General features: G+C 38.5%; 3 protein-coding genes across 6 annotated transcripts in view; all 3 read right to left on the minus strand.

Moving 5' to 3' along the window:
- The window catches only part of foxp1a (forkhead box P1a), a 34,156-nt gene extending 29,427 nt beyond the window's left edge, over positions 1-4,729 (minus strand). For 2 of the 4 annotated variants that reach the window (XM_057363011.1, XM_057363010.1), the window contains exon 1: positions 4,575-4,726. The gene's annotated coding sequence lies outside the window, so the exon portion shown is untranslated. Of the gene's footprint in view, positions 1-4,574 lie in introns of all 4 variants that reach the window. The other 2 variants (XM_057363013.1, XM_057363014.1) reach the window with 2 other exon arrangements.
- Positions 4,730-5,220: 491 nt separating this feature from the next.
- eif4e3 (eukaryotic translation initiation factor 4E family member 3) lies at positions 5,221-9,664 on the minus strand. Its single transcript, XM_057319169.1, has 7 exons — positions 9,277-9,664; positions 8,322-8,394; positions 7,847-7,941; positions 7,701-7,761; positions 7,450-7,516; positions 7,207-7,362; positions 5,221-6,971 (listed from the first exon to the last, which is right to left on the minus strand). The coding sequence occupies exons 1-7, from the start codon at positions 9,450-9,452 to the stop codon at positions 6,925-6,927; spliced, it is 675 nt and encodes a 224-aa protein (XP_057175152.1). The 5' UTR covers positions 9,453-9,664; the 3' UTR covers positions 5,221-6,924.
- Positions 9,665-10,497: 833 nt separating this feature from the next.
- On the minus strand, positions 10,498-18,290 carry rybpa (RING1 and YY1 binding protein a). Its single transcript, XM_057320147.1, has 5 exons — positions 18,145-18,290; positions 17,566-17,691; positions 12,486-13,079; positions 12,272-12,364; positions 10,498-11,804 (listed from the first exon to the last, which is right to left on the minus strand). The coding sequence occupies exons 1-5, from the start codon at positions 18,168-18,170 to the stop codon at positions 11,555-11,557; spliced, it is 1,089 nt and encodes a 362-aa protein (XP_057176130.1). The 5' UTR covers positions 18,171-18,290; the 3' UTR covers positions 10,498-11,554.
- Positions 18,291-18,429: the final 139 nt, after the last annotated feature.

Raw genomic sequence — 18,429 nt, forward strand, 5'->3', positions numbered from 1 at the left:
TTTTAAAATCTAAGCCGAGTCTAGGAATTAATCACTCGATAAATAAATGTTTAAAAAAGGGCCATGAGATATTGAGGAGAGATGGCTTGTGTTACAGGAAGTTGTTGAGAAAGACTTGTGGACGATATGATGTTTGGCTAGCTAAATATATTGAGCAAATTATTCACAATGAGTGATGCACTGATATGACACTTTTAGCTCCTCTGCCAGACCCGCATGATTGACAATGTGCCATCAGACTGTACGAACACCGACTAGACTCTGTTTTCCTGAAAAGACATCTTACCAAAAAAAGTACTGGCCTTCAAGTGGTGCATGTTGACAATCTTTTGAAAGAAATGTGTTTTATTTCTCTAAAGCAATATTTTCTTCAAATCCTATGTAATCTTAAAAACATTTGGCAAAATATCTTTCTACACATTGTGCACATACTGATTTAAAAAAATGCGTAAGTGAAAAAAAGTGAGTAACTTACAAGGCGGCATTCAAGCAGTTGAGAAAGTTGCCTACTAGCAGAACTGTTTCACAAGACATCCGTATTCCATAAACTTTATGAAGCAATCAAACATTTATCATCAACCTGTACAAACATACGTGGAAGGCGAAGTCAAGTAACTTTTATTTGTATGGCACTTTTCACCATATTTAAAACAACAGACATGGGCAGACATATTCTCCTAGATATGAGGTCAAAATACTACTGAACACTTTTTTTTAATTTTATTTACTAAAGTCCCAGTGAACCGGAAGTTACAATCGTTTTACTTCCATATTTTGACACATTTCCGAATGAAATGGAATTTCAAATGAGAAAAATAGTAGGAGTGGCCTGTGTTTTTCGATGCGATTTGATGGGATGTATAAAAACAGCCATTGCATTTTGAAATGAAACTAGCAGCAGACAGACATTTGAAGGGAGGAGTTAACGGATGCTCCGCCCAAGCCGTCTAAAATACGTCATTTAAGATGGATAGTCACTACAGGACGGAAATGCATTTTCAGATTTTAACTGAAGATTATGAGGGCACATGAATTTTAAAAAGAGAATGACCCACAGGCCACATTGATATGCTATTTACAATAAACGCTGCTATATTTCATGGAAAATAAGTATTTTTTTATTTCACTGGGACTTTATCACCCAGAGAACTATGCTGTACAAAGCCAAAACTGAGCATCATACAGCCTCAGGTTTGGCAGCCAGACCAAGCTGAAGGGTGCAGTTGACAGAGAGAAGGGGCTAATAGGACAATGTAGTATAGCATGGATCTATTTTTAGATTTGTTTCTCTGAGATAATAGAAGAGGCAGCCCTCACAGAATATCACATTTCATAGCCAGGCTATGAACACATGATAAATTACACGGATACACAAAACCACACTGTTCAGCCAAGCAAAGATAGGCAGGCTACATCACAGCAACTGCGGCGCTAGACAATACTATCTCGAAAATGTGTGACGGGCATAGTAAAGAGAGCAGTCTGCTATAGTGCCACTGCCTACTTTTCATTCAGGTGTACTACTATGTAAATACACTTTACTGAGATGTAAATGATGGGGTTTCTACAGGAGGACTGATGATCAGAGTGATGCCAGCTGGTTAAACATTCTACTGTATTTAAAGTTCCTTTACTTTTTTTAAGAAAATGACATGACTAAATGTTTGTTTGTTTGAAACCATGCAAACTACTAGAGCAATTTTGAACTATTTTACCTTTTACGTTTTTATTAAAAACATTTCACGAGCATAAGCATGAGCTTAAACATTGTTCTTCACAAACTAAAAATGTCACAATCCAACAAAATGCTTCACCAGACCTAAATGACGTTTTGGTTGTTTAAATTTAGCAGATTGTGCACCCTTAAATTGCATACACTTCACATCCATAAGGATGCACACATTGGTTCCTCACCAAGAACTTTAAAGGGAGAGTTCACCCAAAAATGAAAACTTTGTCATCATTTACTACCCCCTTGTCACTTCAAACCTGTATTGCGACTTTCTCCGCAGAACACAAAAGATATTTTGACGAATGTTGGTAACCAAACAACAGAGATACCCATTCACTTCTACTGTACGGACACAAAACCAATGCAAGTCAATGGCTACCGCTGTTGTTCGGTTACCAACATTCTTCAAAATATCTTTTTTTGTGTTCTGTAGAAGAAAGAAAGCCATATAGGTAAGAAATGACAAGCGGGTGAGTAAATGATGAAAGCCCAAGCTCAAAGTCATATAGTAAAACTGGTCTACACAATGGGCTTCACGACAGATCACATCAGTCGCACACACAATGCTCAAACTCTCCAGGATGGCAAACACAGATATCATAACCACACTTTATTGTTCCGTGACATTTGAATTTGTCAGTCAGTTGAGATAGGGCCACAAAATTATAGTAATTTCCATATAGATTAAACTGATAGACACCGTCAAGTGACAAGCAATTCCTTCTCAATACCCTCCGATCTAAAAGGTGAACGTCCAGCTAGCTTCTTTACCAGAAATGGACAATAACGCACAGACAACATGAGGCATTAGTTTCGTTTGTTTCAAAAACAACCCACTCGATTTTTTTACTAAACCACACATTACCGGGAAAAAGGTAATGACTGATCAATGCAAACCAAGACCAAACCTGTCACCTTGGCTAGCCGATCAACCAGCTATTACACTTCCTCACCGCAAAAAGTGTGCTCTATGTAAGCGCACTCATCTGAAACTTCTTTACCTGAGGGGAAACCCTGGGTAAAACCAGAAAGCAAGAGAAGGGAAACAAAACCTAACACTCCCACCTAAAAAGGAAATGTCTGTCACGTTCATCTGTGCATACACGCCTATAAGGCCACACGTGCCATTTCTTTGGAAAGAACAAACCGCGTTACACACTCACCACTTTCTAACTCCTAGTGCTCCCTTGAACTATCAGACCAATATTTGTCGAGTGCAATATAGTAATTGCTAAATTACTGATTGTGGTTTTTTAGGCAGACAAACATTGATATAGTAAGTCTGAGGTATGCCATAAAAGTGTACCCAGACATGTCTGGAGCTCTTTCAATGATCAATCAGATTATTACATTGACATTATCAGTTCCTCATCGTGTTATTCACCGTCGTGTATCAGGCGGGGGAGTTGTCAGCTCGATGTTATGTCATTAAGACAATTGTCGTCGCCTACCGTCATGAAACCTGTCATTGATTGCACAAGCATGGCAAAATCTGTCAAACACTCTTGTTCCTGCCAATGCAAAGAGCGACAGACAAAAGTTGCGATTCTCAGACGTGTTAAAGTGATTTCATTTAAAGGACAATAACTTTTTATTACCAACCATTAAGTAATAGCACAGCTGTGAAATACTCCAAAACAGGTCATCGTGGGTTATTCAGCCACCAAGAAATTTATGAAGGAGCATCCAGGAAACAGAACAATGCCTGGAGGATAATGATCTGAGGAGAGAATGCAGTGCACTAACAAATCAAACCTTCTTCGATGCCAATTGAAAGCGTTTTCCAGTTGTGCAGAACAGACAAATCTCTTCTGCAAGCTTTTCAATGCAGCATAACATGTAAGGGAACCAGATCCTAAGGGCAGGTAACACCTGGTTTAGGAACAGACAAGTTGGGCTTCAAGAAACAGAATGGGACGACTGTAAAAATTTTCCAACAAATGATTAACTTCCAACTTTACAACCACGATGCAATCTGAATTGTAAACGCTGAAAGGCAAAAAAAGGAGAACTGAAACCTGTCAATGGGTGTGGGAGGTTGATTTTTTTACTTCTTTCAGCAACATGGAAAATTAAAGGTGTAGGAGAACATTAAATAAAACTTTAAAGTGTTCCATCAGCAAATATCAAGCCCACACAATGATAAATTCCCCCCAAAAGTATAGAATGAATCGCTTTGGATAACAGCGTCTTCCCAATCCAAAATGTAAATGTGATGCAGGATCAGCAGGTGGAACACAGATATGGTGGCTGTGCTCAAAACCTTGTACACTAACTCACTAGACAACTTCATAGGTGCCTATAGCACTCTACGTATGCAGTCCTGAGACACAGCCAAAGTTGCACACCTCCTAAAAGATACATGCGAGTTCAATTTTAAAGATATCTACCGGCCAAAATGAAATCGATAAGTTAGAATAAACATTTAATTCAATGCGGTTTGACTGATGGCATTATGCAAATACTGTCATACCACATGTATAGTTAAAGTTTGTGATAAGGTCACAGCAGACTGCATTCGGTGACTTGTACACAAGTTCCTCACGCTGTTTTTGTTCTCCACATTTACTGAAGCGCACATGTTAGCCAGCTAACACTCCCAGTAGGGCTTTAAATAGGATCCTTCGGCATTTACAGGTGTTGTGGAAGCCCCCGACTTTGCTCAGAGCAAATTACCAGTTATAAAATACTAAAGAAAAGGCGATTTCTTTGATTTGGCTGCGCCTCCTGGTCTCCAGTGCTGCCGTTAAGTGATAAGGCTAATAACTAGCAAATCAACCTAGCGTGTTAATTAAAAATAAGACCATGAAGAGAGAACGTGGGGAAAAAAGAATAAACTCACCCGGGATGAAGCGCCTTTACGACGGACAGAAATAAAACTTTAACAAAAACCGCGGAGCGAACTTTTGCGAGCTCGAAAGCGCACTGCGTTGGACTCCCATGAAGCTCGCGAAGCCGCGCGCTGACCGCATCTGCCGCGTGTAGCACAATGTAAACAAGTGTATTCATCCGCAGTACGCCTCCTGGGGAACTAGCTTACGGACTTAACGACCGTCTTGCCGGTCAGGGCGCCGTTTACACAGAACGTGGAACTGTCAACGATTGACAATATTAATTGAACAAAATTAAACTACGAGTCGTGTTAATAAACATATTTGGAGTGCGTTTCAGAGCTTTGAAGCCGTGACGTCACGTCCACCTGCTGAGGACTGAAGTGATTCGCTGTATTGTTGCGCATTAGTTATGAATAGTTATGGATTTCATAATAAATGAATCAGTAACATTATAAGCACTTCCTGTTTTAAACATAGGCGGACGTAGATGTAGATGGTGAAAAGTATCAAAAGAAACGTATTTCTGATGGTGAATAAAGAATGCATACAATTGTTATTGTGTAGCATCACCTAGTGGTGGGTAGATCGGCTCAGCAGCGCAAGGTGCTTTCTATTAACAGTACAATTTGAAACAGTTGCAACAAAATGTAAATTCTGCTTCGTATTTATTTAATATTTCAAATCCTATCCTATAAGCGAAAAAGGTAAATTAAGATTATAAATGATTAAATACACAGAGATAAACAAAACATTCTATGAGTGAAACCCTGGGAGAACTCAAGGCACCATTCTAGGAGATTGACAATCAGTTTGAAGCTTCAGGTCCTGACTGGGAGACCTGGAAAACCGACACAAGAGCTCAGAAAAAAAGAATCCAAAAATCCATCTCAGTACTCTCATCACATAAAGAGATCAGTGATAGGTAGGAAACAACTATATGAAAGAACAGCTGCATGTCCAAGTTCTTTTGCACGCCTCTGATAATTGTGCTATTTAGTGCAGGAAAGGACCTGGTTCACTATGTAGGTCTTTTTGGGCTTGTTTCTGACTTGACAAACCTAAAAAAAATTGCCACAAAGCATCATGGGAAAAAAGACATCAAAAAGGACAAAACAAAGCGTGATAAACACTGTTTAGAAGGATGCAGTCTTTGTCTCTCATGTGCAGATCTTTATAGACTTGATTAGACAACGGGGAATTACAGGAGAATGAAAATCTCTTTGGTACTGAAAAACTAAAATATATTCATTAAAATGTTCTCATGATTACACAGGTACTTGTCAGGTTTTACACTTGGACAATATCTACATCAGCTCTCACAAGTCTTCCAATATAACCATCCGTTCCAAACACAATAAAACTACAATATAAGTACTCTGATACAAGACACAGTGTGATTATAGTGAATAAAAGGCAGTTAAGGAGCAAACGCTCTAAAAAAAATCCAGACAATGAAAATATTAGGCATTAGGACAATTCTTACAAAGACAAGACAGGTATAAAACAAAGAACTACAGTTAATTATACATGGAACAAAATGCAGGATTTTAACCACAATACGTTTAACCTTAAGTTGCATTTTAAAAGTGAAAGTTGAAACAGAACAGTGCTATTACCCCATTACTAAAATAGCTCATATACATGAAACACTACAGAAGACCAGTTTCGAAATCATAAAGCCGTTCACAAGATGCAAGATTTTACCCTCATGTGCCGAAACTCTGTGGGTTTATATCATTAGTTTAGCTTGAAAATAGGGAAATTGCATATGCATTTAGCTTTATACTTAACTTAAGGTAATATCCAAGGCTGTGTTATGCCCACTTAGATTGTCTGTGAAATCACAGAGCCAAAAGAACTTTTCCAAAGAGAAATGTGCAATACTTTTGCATAAAAATAGCTAATATGCCTAATGCGTGTCTAAGAACCAGCCCTCCCTAAACGTAACAACTCCGTGATCCTAATGGAAACTCTAATTCTGTGACGGAAATATCACGTTTCTAACACAATGAGCATAAATACTCTGAGAAGCAGCAACTGTGTCAATGCACTAAACATTTGACCAATAAAAAAGGGGAAAAACATGATGGCAACATTGCTCTGTGGTGATGATTTATATTACAAATGCTACTACTGTGCGATCCTTATTGGTATTGCCTAAATGTCTGGTATAAGAAAAATCCTCACGGCAAGCATGAACGAGTGACCTGCAACACTTAAAAGAGCCTTAACATTCCCTATGATATGAATCAAGCGCGAAACCCGACAGCTCGGCCAGAAGGGATTTTCCATATTCAGTCCATTTCCTAGGATCAGTCCAAAAATCAGGGAAAATTTGGGGCGGATGTGCAAAGCTTGCTAATGTCTCGAGCGACCCCCTTCAAAAGCATGGTGCTCCTCGTGTGCTGAAAAAAAAAACATTTTAAAGTCAGTCATAGGCAGTTTTATAAACATTCATCTTCACTTCTAGTCAAAACAGTAATTACAAAAATGCAAATCAGAGGTTTGTAACTACCTGTGGGCATCATTTGATTGACAAACGTCTAAAACGCATTAAATAAAAATGCCAGCGGGGACAGGAGCTCTCACACAACACAATGTTGTAACAATAAACAAATAAACTGTTCACACTTCACTTACGTTTATAAAATACTGCTTTAAAAGATATCTGTGGAAGAAGTTCGTAGATTCTCCCTAAAACGTTTGCCTCGTTGGCAAAAGACGCATTTCCATTCCAGACCTGGACCACATCTTCTCGCTCTCTCACGCTGACACTTACCCCTACCACTTCATCCTCTAAAACACAGAAAAATATTACTGTTAGTCAATACAACTGCATCATTCAAAACTAACAAAGACTACACTATTCATTGGAAAGCTCACCTGACGCGCAATAGTCTGTGAATTGTTCACCAATCGTAGCCAATAGCAGCTCTTTCCACACAGCTAACTAGAACAGAGGAAATCAAAGATATTCATAATCTAGCAGTCACAATGCACACCTGATGTGAAAGAAGGAATCGAAGAGGTTTGTCTAGTTTCAATTTCGTTAACTATGCAGACAGTTTAGCAATAGGTGTTCTTAATTAAACGGCTTTAAGGGATTATATCTGTAAAACCAGTAATAAACTTACTGTGCTTTCCTTTGGCACTTTCATTTTCCAAACACCTCCCTTTGCATTGCTTTCCTCCTCCCTACGATAATATAGAAAATATATGTTTCGTTAACCGTCTTAAGTGAACATCTAAGCTAGGGATGAAATACATTACATATGCTCACCATAGTGGTCTTCTTTCCCCTCTCATTAAGTGGTAGCTACACCTCAGAGGAAGGCAGGACACAGGTGGGATGTTGTTGTACACACTCCAGAAGCTCTTTATGCGATGAAAGAGATGTGAAGTCAGTGATGTGCATTGTGCAATATATATTGGTGACAATTGGTATGTACATTTTTATTTTAAGACAAGTATTAGTGCTTATTTTCAAACACTTTCTTTGCCAGTAACATTAAACATGAATCCATATTTGCTACTGTATATAATGTTTGGATGCATGATTTTCTCCTTTTTTTTTCAAATTGGACATTTATTTTAATTTAAATTATAAAGACTTATAACATTATTCCATCAACTTGGCTATATATTATCTATACTATATATTTTTTTATTTAAGTTCATATGATTTATGTTAATAGAGCCCATTCAAATGTGCCAATGACTAATAAGAAATGCCAAATGAATAAAGGTGCTCATACCTGAACAGTGTGCACAGTGTAAATCTTTTTCAGATTTGATTCACACTCTGCTGCAGTTGTACCTGGTAGTGACCTGGAAAATAATTACAAATTTTAAACCAATAAATGGCTTTAAACACTAAAATGTGTCACTAAGCTTAGCATGACAGCCAGTTCTGTCACAATATAGTATAGCTTTTATGTGACCTCTGATTCATGTCAGGTGCATTTGAGCAGTTTAGGGCTCATGATCAAAGAATGAGACACGGAACAATTTCACAACCCTCAAGTTGAATGTCAGACAGTAAACAGGACTTCAACCCTTTGAAAATCATTACCACAGTAACTGTGTCCATAGCTTGACACTTAAGGAAAAGGAAAGTTAAATTCCGGATACAATTTGTTTCGGTAACTAATCCTAAGTATTTTATTAATAATAGCCTGTAAGCTCATATTTAACTACTGTTGTGTCTAAATGACGTCACATTGATACATTTAAATGTACAAAGTGTCACTGACATCTTGTGCATTTTAGCTTTATTGCTCAAAATGAATTTGTCCCAAGATTCATTTCACTATCTGTGTTTCAATGGGGTTGAAATTTCCACTAATAGTTAAAGAAAACTTGCCAGGACTGAATGATAGAGCCTTGAGCTATATTCTTTCAATGCTACACTGTAACATGACTTACAGAGCTCCAGAAAGGACGAGATCTGATAGTAAGTAACAACCATGACCTGCAGGTGACTCGACCTACTTTCACGAGTTATTACATCAACTCAGGATTGTGATTTACAAACACAAAATATTTGCGATTAAACTATACACCTGTGTTAGATCGGCTATTTTTTAACCTAAAAATGTACTACTAATCATGAAAGAGATGAAATGCATGTTTGATTGAAGGCCTTTGTTCGGCTGTGATTATACATGTTTAATCTAATGGAGACAACATGATATGACAACATCCGCCTACCGATCTAGCCAGAAGGTCCAGGGAGAGTGCAGCGGCAGAGATGTGCCATCCTCGACGTGGTTGGTGATGTTTTCCAGCTCTTTCTCGTCGATGTGGATGTCGTTTTCTGTCGAGTTTACGGGGCTGCTTTGTCTCGTCGTGTTTAGCTGCAGATTTGGGGCTGCAGGAACCGCCATCTTTTTTGTTTAATTGGCAATAATCGATGTCTGAGAGTTTTGCTGGGAGATGTGGATTAATCCCCGCATCCATACACAGGCGGATTATTGATGCTGACTCATTTGTCGTTCGGCCGGCTGGACTTGCCGCGTCACCGACACAACAACAACAACAGAGTCGGACGAGGGGCGAGTGAAGTCAGGCGCAATGTCAGCTGCCGCGGCCATACTTCAAAATAAAAGCGTTGCGCGATTTTTCAAAATAAGAGCAGGTCACGTAGCAAATTAGAGTGATTTGGTTCTGATGGTTGAAGCAAGGAACATCATCTTCGGGGTTGTGGGGGTGTTGTAGAAGCCTACAGTTTAAGAACATTTAGTATAAAATGAAATTTAGACAAATAATTCAGTAAATAGTTTGTGACTGCAATATATCTTAAATCAAAGCTTTTAGAAGATACACACAGCTAGTTGAGTAATAATAACAAAATTAAAGGGATAGTTCACCCCAAAATACAATTCTGTCATCATTGACTCACCCTCTTGTCATTTCAGACCTGTATTACTTTCCTTCTTCTGCAGAACCCAAAATAAGACATTTTGAAGAATGTTGGTAACCGAACAACGGCGGTACCCATTCACTTCTATTATAAACAAAACTAAAGTCAATGGGTACCGCCATTGTTTGGTTACCAACATTCTTCAAAACATCTTCTTTTGGGTTCTGCAGAAGAAAGTAACAAAGGTTTAAAATGACAAGAGGGTGAGTAAATGATAACAGGATTTTCATTTTTGGGTAAAGTGTTCCTTTAACGCTTTAGTCAACAAGTTGCTAACATGTAAAATCCAAATATTCCAACACATCTCTGGACTCCAAATAGTCCAGACTGAAGCATTTATCACACATGTTTGCTCCTGTGATGTTTATACTGTCTCTATAAATAAAAATGTCAGAAATAGCTAAATATTAAAATAAAACAAATGAGTACTGCTCATGTAAGAACACAATTAAAATGTCCAGATTTGTTCACAACAAAATCCCCAAGATGCTTTGAGACGATAGTGAGTTAAAGAAGATTTTTATTAGCTTCATAAGCTTCTATATTTTTAACAAAGGTCAGAACAAGTGTGAGTAAACCTGTGCCAAATGTATTTATTAAAAATGCAACTTTCAGAATACTTATCTACTATAAGTAGTACAGAATACTACTCATCTTTCATTTAATCTATTCGAGTATTCTAAGTGTTGCAATGTGATTTTTGTGTTTTGTGTGAGCGATGACCAGTTTTCAGTTCACCATCTTGAACATCTTTCAAAATGTCACAGATAAACTACTTCATATTTTAACAGCTGCCGGATTCTCATTGCACACTTGAGTTATTTAGTTCCCATTAAATCGAATAATCCTGATATCATTTTACAAGAAATATGCAAAGGAAGTCTAAAAACCGAGAAAGAACAATATTCTAGATACTCTCGTATCATCTTGTGAACCACAAAACATGTCTACATGCGTACATGGTACACTGTATGGATTGGCCCTGTATTCATAATACTGTAAACTCATATAATCACAGTTTGTGTTTCCACCATTTAAACGCACAGAAGTTTGTCATATGAAATAATAAGGGAACAAATCTCCCTTTGCGAGGTGGTATAGCATGATCGTATCGTTCATACCAAACAGCTGCAGCGACGGATCGCCAACTCTGAGTTTGAGGATGGAGAAGAGAAGCTCAGATACATTTAGCATAAACGACTCTAAATTCTAAACACAAAGTCAAAACAGCCGTCTGCACAATCGAATGACAACGAACAATAATAATGCAGACTTGGGAGTGCTCATTTCTGTGATGCACGGATGGGGTTATTATCTGGTAAGGACAGGGCACGGGATATACAGTGGGTCTTGGCGTGACTCACATCAACATCAACACATCAATCTACAAGGTGCTCCACGAGGGTCTCAAACAGGTAATGTCTGCCTGCGTGTCATGATGGGCAATGTCTAGATGGGTTGGAAAGATCCCTCTTCCACGTAAGGTGACTATAACAGTTACAAGTGTGGATGTAGGAGCTCCGGGCATGGTGAAGAGAGACTGCGGTGTCTGAATCTCCTCGCGCTTCACAGGGTCTCATTATGCCCGGATGAGTGGTCTCTTCTAGGGGTGGAGGCGCGGGAGGAGCCCTTGTCCGTGCTCTCCGAGCTGGAGCTCAAGTGCTGCTGCTCAGAGCCGGCACTGGATGTGACTGTGGATGAGGAGATGGAGGACGAGCGAGTCTTCTCCTTAAAGTCTGTGATGATGACAGTCACGTTGCCCACCGTTATAGCAAGCTGCTGGGCGGAGCTTCTGTCTATGTTCTTCAGTTTAGGTCTGAAGTGCAAGAGAGAACAGAATTACGCTTAGAAACAGTTTTTTGCCCTCACAATAAAACTTTGCTTGATATGTACTAACAATTTACTTCCGTGTTCTGCCTACGTATATGTTAAAGGGATAGTTCACCCAAAAATTCTGTCATCATTTATTCACTCTCGTGTTCAAAAGCCTGTATGACTTTCTACTGTGGAACACACAGAAGATATTTGGAGAAATGTCTTGGTGGTTTTGTGTCCATATAAAGAAGTCAATGGGGGCCAATGTTGTTTGGTTACCAACATTCTTCAAAATATCTTCTTTTGTGTTGTGCAGATGAAAGTCATACAGGTCGGGAGGAGTAAATGATGAATTCTTTTTCATTTTTGTCCCTTTAAAATTTTCCATCGAGAGCAATTCAATACATCACAAGTGCCTGCATGCCGAAGCCTGTCTTCTAAGAAGTTCTGTAGCGGATCAGTTCTTACCGTGAAATAATAGATTTGTTATTCTTCGTCACTGACTTGCCCGATTTTATGCCATTACTTTCACCGGGTGGAACTTTATGAACGAGTTTGGGCCTGTGGATGTTAGTAAAATACGCTGTTAATGCCAGGCTATTGTTTTGGAGCAAAATCAAGATAAATTCATAAAAATATTCGATTATATCAGACTTTCTAAAACACACGTGACGATACTCACTTCATTTTCTTGGCAGTGGGCTTTTTACTAGGTGTGAGGCTTTTGTGCCTCTCCTTGTGTTTCTCCATCATGGCTTTTTCTAACTTTCCTTTCTTGTGTTCCTCTCTCTCTTCGGCCATCCTCTCCACTGGCTGCATCCCTGAGCCGGCTGTGTGCGGATGCTCTTTCTCCACGTGCTCTCTGTGAGGCTGAAGTTTCTCCAGCGCTCCTCTGTCCGTGTCTTCTCTGTCGGTTCTGTTGAGCTGGAGCAGGTCCTGGGTCAGCACCGGCCTCTCGAGCCTCCTTTCAGCATCGATCTCGAGCCTCCTTTCAGCATCGATCTGCTGATGTTTCTCCAGCGCGTGTTCCTGTCGCTGCTCCTTCTGAGAATGTCCTCTGTCAGGCTGACCTCCGTCAAGGCCTAATCTCTCGGGATGGTCGGAGTCAGGGTGGAGCCCACTGAGTCTGTCCGAATCCGAGTTGTCCATGTCGAAGTGGTCGTCGTCGGGCAGGTCTCTATCGGTCCTCTCTCTTCTTTCTTTTTTGGCTGGGGGTGGGGCTGCGTACTGCTGAGCGACCTGCTGTGCCACGAGTTGAGAGTTTATCCTAGGTTTCCTGGAAACGAAAAGTTAGCACAAAAATGGACTGAATTGAGCGATTTGTTTGTTTTGTTTTGTAAAAAATAAAACTAGTGATCGATATTAAAGGGATTGTCATGAATTACTCAACCTCAAGTTGTTCCCAACCTGTATAAATCTGTCTGTTCTGATGAACACAAAGAAAGATATTTGGAAAAATGTTAGCAACTGAGATTTCTGGGGTAGTCAAAAATGGTAGTCAAAGGTGCCCCAGACCTGTTTGTTTTCCTAAATTCTTCTTTTGTGTTTAACTGAACAAAAAAATACAATATTTTTCCTACTATGGTAGTCAATGGTGCCCCAGAAATCTCAGTTTCCAAATATATTTTTTTGTTTTCAAATAAGAACAAATACATTTATACAGGTTTGTAACAACTTGAGGAACACTGGAACACTTGTAAATGATGACATAATTTTCATTTTTGGGCGAACTATCCCTTTAATGCCACCAGTGTAGGTGACAAAATGGCTGAGATACTGCACATATACATTATGTATAGTGTTTTGTACAGTCAGTCGGTCATTAATGCAAAATGAACCCTAATGCGAGTGATGTGGTATATCTGAGGGGGTTTATTTATGACCAGTCTAAATAAATAAATATCTATTACCTATTAGCTTAGACCATCGAGTTACTGCGAGATACTGTATACAAAGATAACTTGATTAAAAGTGTATGATAAAATATAGATTTTCATTAATAATTTTTTTATTTATATATTTAAATGTAATATATAATATTTTAGTATGAGGAGTTATACAAATAAATCAAAATATTCTCACTGCTGTCATCTCCTATACACAATATATTCATGTATTGTAAAATCTTCTGATAAATCCTGAATAGGCAAAAGTGTATTTTAATTCTAATAATATGAACACTTATTTTATATTTTTATTTTTTTTTTTTAAAAAAAAATCTACTTAAAGGTATTGTTCAACCCCCCAAAAAGCTAAATGTCATTCACTCAGCTTCACATTGTTTTAAATCTGTATAAACTTTATTGTTCCACTGAACACAAAAGAAGATATTTGGAAGAATGTTTGTAACCGAACAGTTCTGGGGCACCATTGATTACTATAGTAGGAAACTACACTACTATGGTACCCAATGGTGCCCCAGAACTGTTTGCTCTTCCACATTCTTTAAAATATCTTATTTTGTGTTCAACAGTACAAAGAACATTTATTTTTACATTTATACAGATCTGAAACAACTTGAGGGTGAGTAACTGATGACAGATTTTTCATTTTTGGTTGAATTATCCCTCTAACAGGCATTTTGTTTAGCATTATAAGTGTGAGGTCCACAGCGTGAGCTCGGCTGGAAAAAAAGACAGGCTGTTTTTGTCTGTCTGTCCTTGTGGGAAATCATCCATCTTATTTCCACAGATGTTGCATCTCCAGTGTGCAACAGCACCCAGACATCACACAGTGGCGTATCAAAATGACCTAACAAAAAACGGTCTCATCATACAACTTCTGATACTAATCCTCTTGCCTCATAATTAACATTCAAGCACATTATGGAGAGAGGAGATGCCTGTGTACTTCACACCACATACAATACATGAAAAGACTGTAATTAGGGATACACTCCTTTTGAGATCAAACCAGTACTGCACTTTCCTTGTTCACCCCAGTATGAGATTTGGTTGAAAACAGGTAATGAAAACTTCAAAGAGTAAGATGTTTCTTTCATCTTGTGTCATAATTTTAAGAGTAATCTCTAAAACACTTTGCATTTATCACATAATCCATTATTAGGACATCTGAAACTGCTGAATTTATACACTGCCATATGTGGCTTTGCTCCGGCACAACAATTGATGCATATCTGCTGAATATCTGCTATTAACAGTCCAAACGTGGGCCTATACATATGATATTGAATTTGAACAAACCAAATTGGGTTTATTATTTTTTTAGAATCTTATATTTTCATTGCTTTTGGTGGAATGTAGTGGTACGTTAGTTGTATGGCATAGGTGTCGTTTCTATAATGAAGTGCGATTTTATCACTATATTTTTTATTTTGTCTATTTTATCTATTTAGGAAAACACTCAAACTTTTTAAATATAGAAATCATTTTGGTTAGCTCACAATAACATGAGCATAAAGTGTGATTATGATATCATTTGGGCAATTCCATGCAAATGTCAACCTTATGGCTTGTCCACACCGAGACGATAATCACTGGCATTTATCGTCCCGGTGTGGACAGGCCGTTAGGATGACAAAATCAAGTTTTTACAAAAGTTTTTTTTTACCAGACTGATAGGTCAGATGTCAATTTGGTGTTTTAAATACCCATGTGGAGTTTTTAAAACATTTATTTTTAAAGCATAGTTTTCCATAGTCAGGTAAGTGAGTTGTCACATTCATTATGGTCCATATTTCTCATAAATGGGCACATTAAAATTAAAATAACTATTTTGTGATCTATGAAGAGACCATTTGTTGGGTGATATTGCTTCTGGTTTGTACAGTACATTTTAATTTACAGAGATCCTACGCATGTTGTCTCTCAAAAATGTGCATCCTTTCTTGTCACATCCATTACACATTAATTGTATTTTTTTAAATAGAAAATTTGTGCTTAGGCTGATATTTTTCTTTTGTCTGGACTCCACATTAGGGGTTTAGTAAGTTATAAACAGATGATTCAAAGTCATTGGTAATAAATACATAACAAGAGTTTCTATTTTAGGTTTTGCCTGAAAATGTCACATTCATAATGCAGGAATTGCCCATTTCAATTCCATTTTTGTCATGTCTCAGCCCGTGTTCACACTTAACTTCTTTTTTGACGAGAAAAAGTTGACAAAGGCGCTTTTTTAGTAAATGCTGACTGCGTTTGGTTACAAATAGCAGCCGAACGCCATGATTTAGGCAGTGTCTGTGCACGAAAGCAGCCCAGAGAAATAGATAGGCAGTTACAATACTAATACTAATACTAATTTCTTGCTATAAATGCAATCAGAAGTTGTTGAATGTGAAAATTAAGCTTACATTTATACAAAACTATGCTCCAACTGGCGATTCGGCCGCCATTTTATTTTTTCGAAGTTGAGCCAACTCGACCAATCACGTTCCTCACACGTTGTTATGGAAACGACAGGTCTCTATCATTGGTTAGCTATGAAAAAGGAGCTTGACGTAGGGCATTTTTTTCATAAAAGTTGAACTTTTTTCAACTTAAAAAGACGCTCTGAGCTGCAGAAAAAGACGCCGGTGCTGGCGTTTAAAAAAGCGCTCAGGACTTTTTTGAAAACACGGTTTACTCCATAGGATTATAATGTAAAACAGACGCTAGCAGCTTCGAAAAAGAAGTCAAGTGTGAACACGGGCTCAGAATGCATGTCAAACTTGTTAAATTAAAAAATGGTAATTTAAAGGGATAGTTCTCCTAAAAATAAATTCTGTCATGATTTGCTCACCCTCAGATTGTTCCAAACCTGTATAATTTTTTGTTCTGATCAACACAAAGGAAGCTATTTGGAAGAATGTCAGTAACCAAACAGATCTCATCCCCCATTTACTGCCATAGTAGGGAAAATAAATACTATGGGAGTCAATGGGGGATGAGATCTGTTTGGTTACTGACATTCTTCCAGATATCTTCCTTTGTGTTCATCAGAAATTTAGCAGAAGAAATGTATACAGGTTTGAAACAATCTGAGGGTGAGTAAATGATAACAGAATTTTTGGTTAAACTATCTCTTTTATAATAAACAATCCAGGTTTAACGCCTTTTTCCTTTCTCTGATTGATGTAACCAGAATTTTAAAAGACTGTGTTAAGAAATATCAAAACAGTCTTCCAGTTGAGCCTTTCACGTAAGCTAATGTTTGATTATCTCACTTGGCAATGATTAACTTTAGTTCCTGGTGTTTTTTGAGCCTCTTTTTACATTAAAATTACAACACGAGTGTATACTGCCGATATATTACCTAATATTAATTGTTCGATTTTTACACATTACCAAATTAAAAAGGTACTGCATAACAGAAATGATCCAAATATCTTTATCAAGATGACAGCTTCAGTGCATTCAAAACAATGTAGCAAGCTGCAAAAAAACGAGCCACGTTTCACATTTTGCACTTTACTCAGTAATGCAGCATCAGGAAACAGAGAAAAACAGTCTAACAAAACAACAGTGCTGCACTAACACATCTTAGATGTTTAAAGCTTTTGTGCAGCAGTTACGACATGCACCATTTGCCGTAGTTTCATAAATGGATAGCACAGACCAGGATGCATGGTCTGATCCTAATGCCTGTCCTCGTGTCCTAGTGTGTCATTGAAATGCTAAAGGAATCGTATGACGTCAGTACCTAGAAAGGTACAATCCACATCAACAAGTCATTATATCAACGTTGACATCGTCGCTGCGACATTTTCCCGACGATTTTGACCACAGGAATCCCTCTTTAACAAAGCTGTGGTGTCACTTTACCTTGTAGATGTACCTTTCCGCACATCACATATACTGCATTTGAATGCCTCTGCACTGTTTTTGAAGGTGCAGACGCTACAGTCCCAAAATCCGTTGTCTGCAGAGGGCTTGGCTTGTCTTTTTGGCCTACGAGATTTAAAGGAAAAAACTGTCAGGTTATGAAAACAGCACACTTCACCCTAATAAGTGCGAGTGTCATCGTGTGCACTTCATGCTATGCGCCGTATAGTGCGCTAGGAATCCCGAATTAAGCGCAACCTAAAAGACGCCCGTCCTCCACAATTACCCTATCAGCCTATCAATTTCACTATTCTGAGTGCCTAAAGGGCAAACAAGCTTGTGCTATCGACAAGAAAAGCGAGAGAAAAGAAGAGAGGAGGCGTTTCCAAAATTCCCTTTGTCTATAACTGGATACCAGGAGTCATGCAAGGCTCCGTATCCGCCATGGCTGCGCTTTTTCTGTTAAATCCGATCGGGAAAATAAGTAGACTACAGCCCCGTTGCACGGGCATTCCCCAAACGGACACAGACATGCAATATGCTTTTTGAAAAGACAGATCAAACGAGATGTTTCAGTACCTGGATGGGCTTTTCTTGTCGCCCATAATGGGAGAAACACCGTCTTCCAGAGGAGGGGGCTTCTGTAATTTACAGTGTGAGCTCCAGACAGAGCCGCTGCTGCTGTTATCGCACACTTGCACTCGCTGACCGCTGCAGCGCAAGGCGTCGGTCCGTCACGTGACCTCGTCTTTAGCCAATCACGGCGCTCCCGCATTTAAAAGTCAAAGATATTTTATTAAGAAATGAAGTGATGGTCATTGTGGACGGCATTCCTTCATTCTCACCAATGGAAGAACAAAAGAA

This window comes from Triplophysa rosa, linkage group LG21 (assembly GCF_024868665.1).
Source record: "Triplophysa rosa linkage group LG21, Trosa_1v2, whole genome shotgun sequence".
Classification (NCBI taxonomy): domain Eukaryota; kingdom Metazoa; phylum Chordata; class Actinopteri; order Cypriniformes; family Nemacheilidae; genus Triplophysa; species Triplophysa rosa.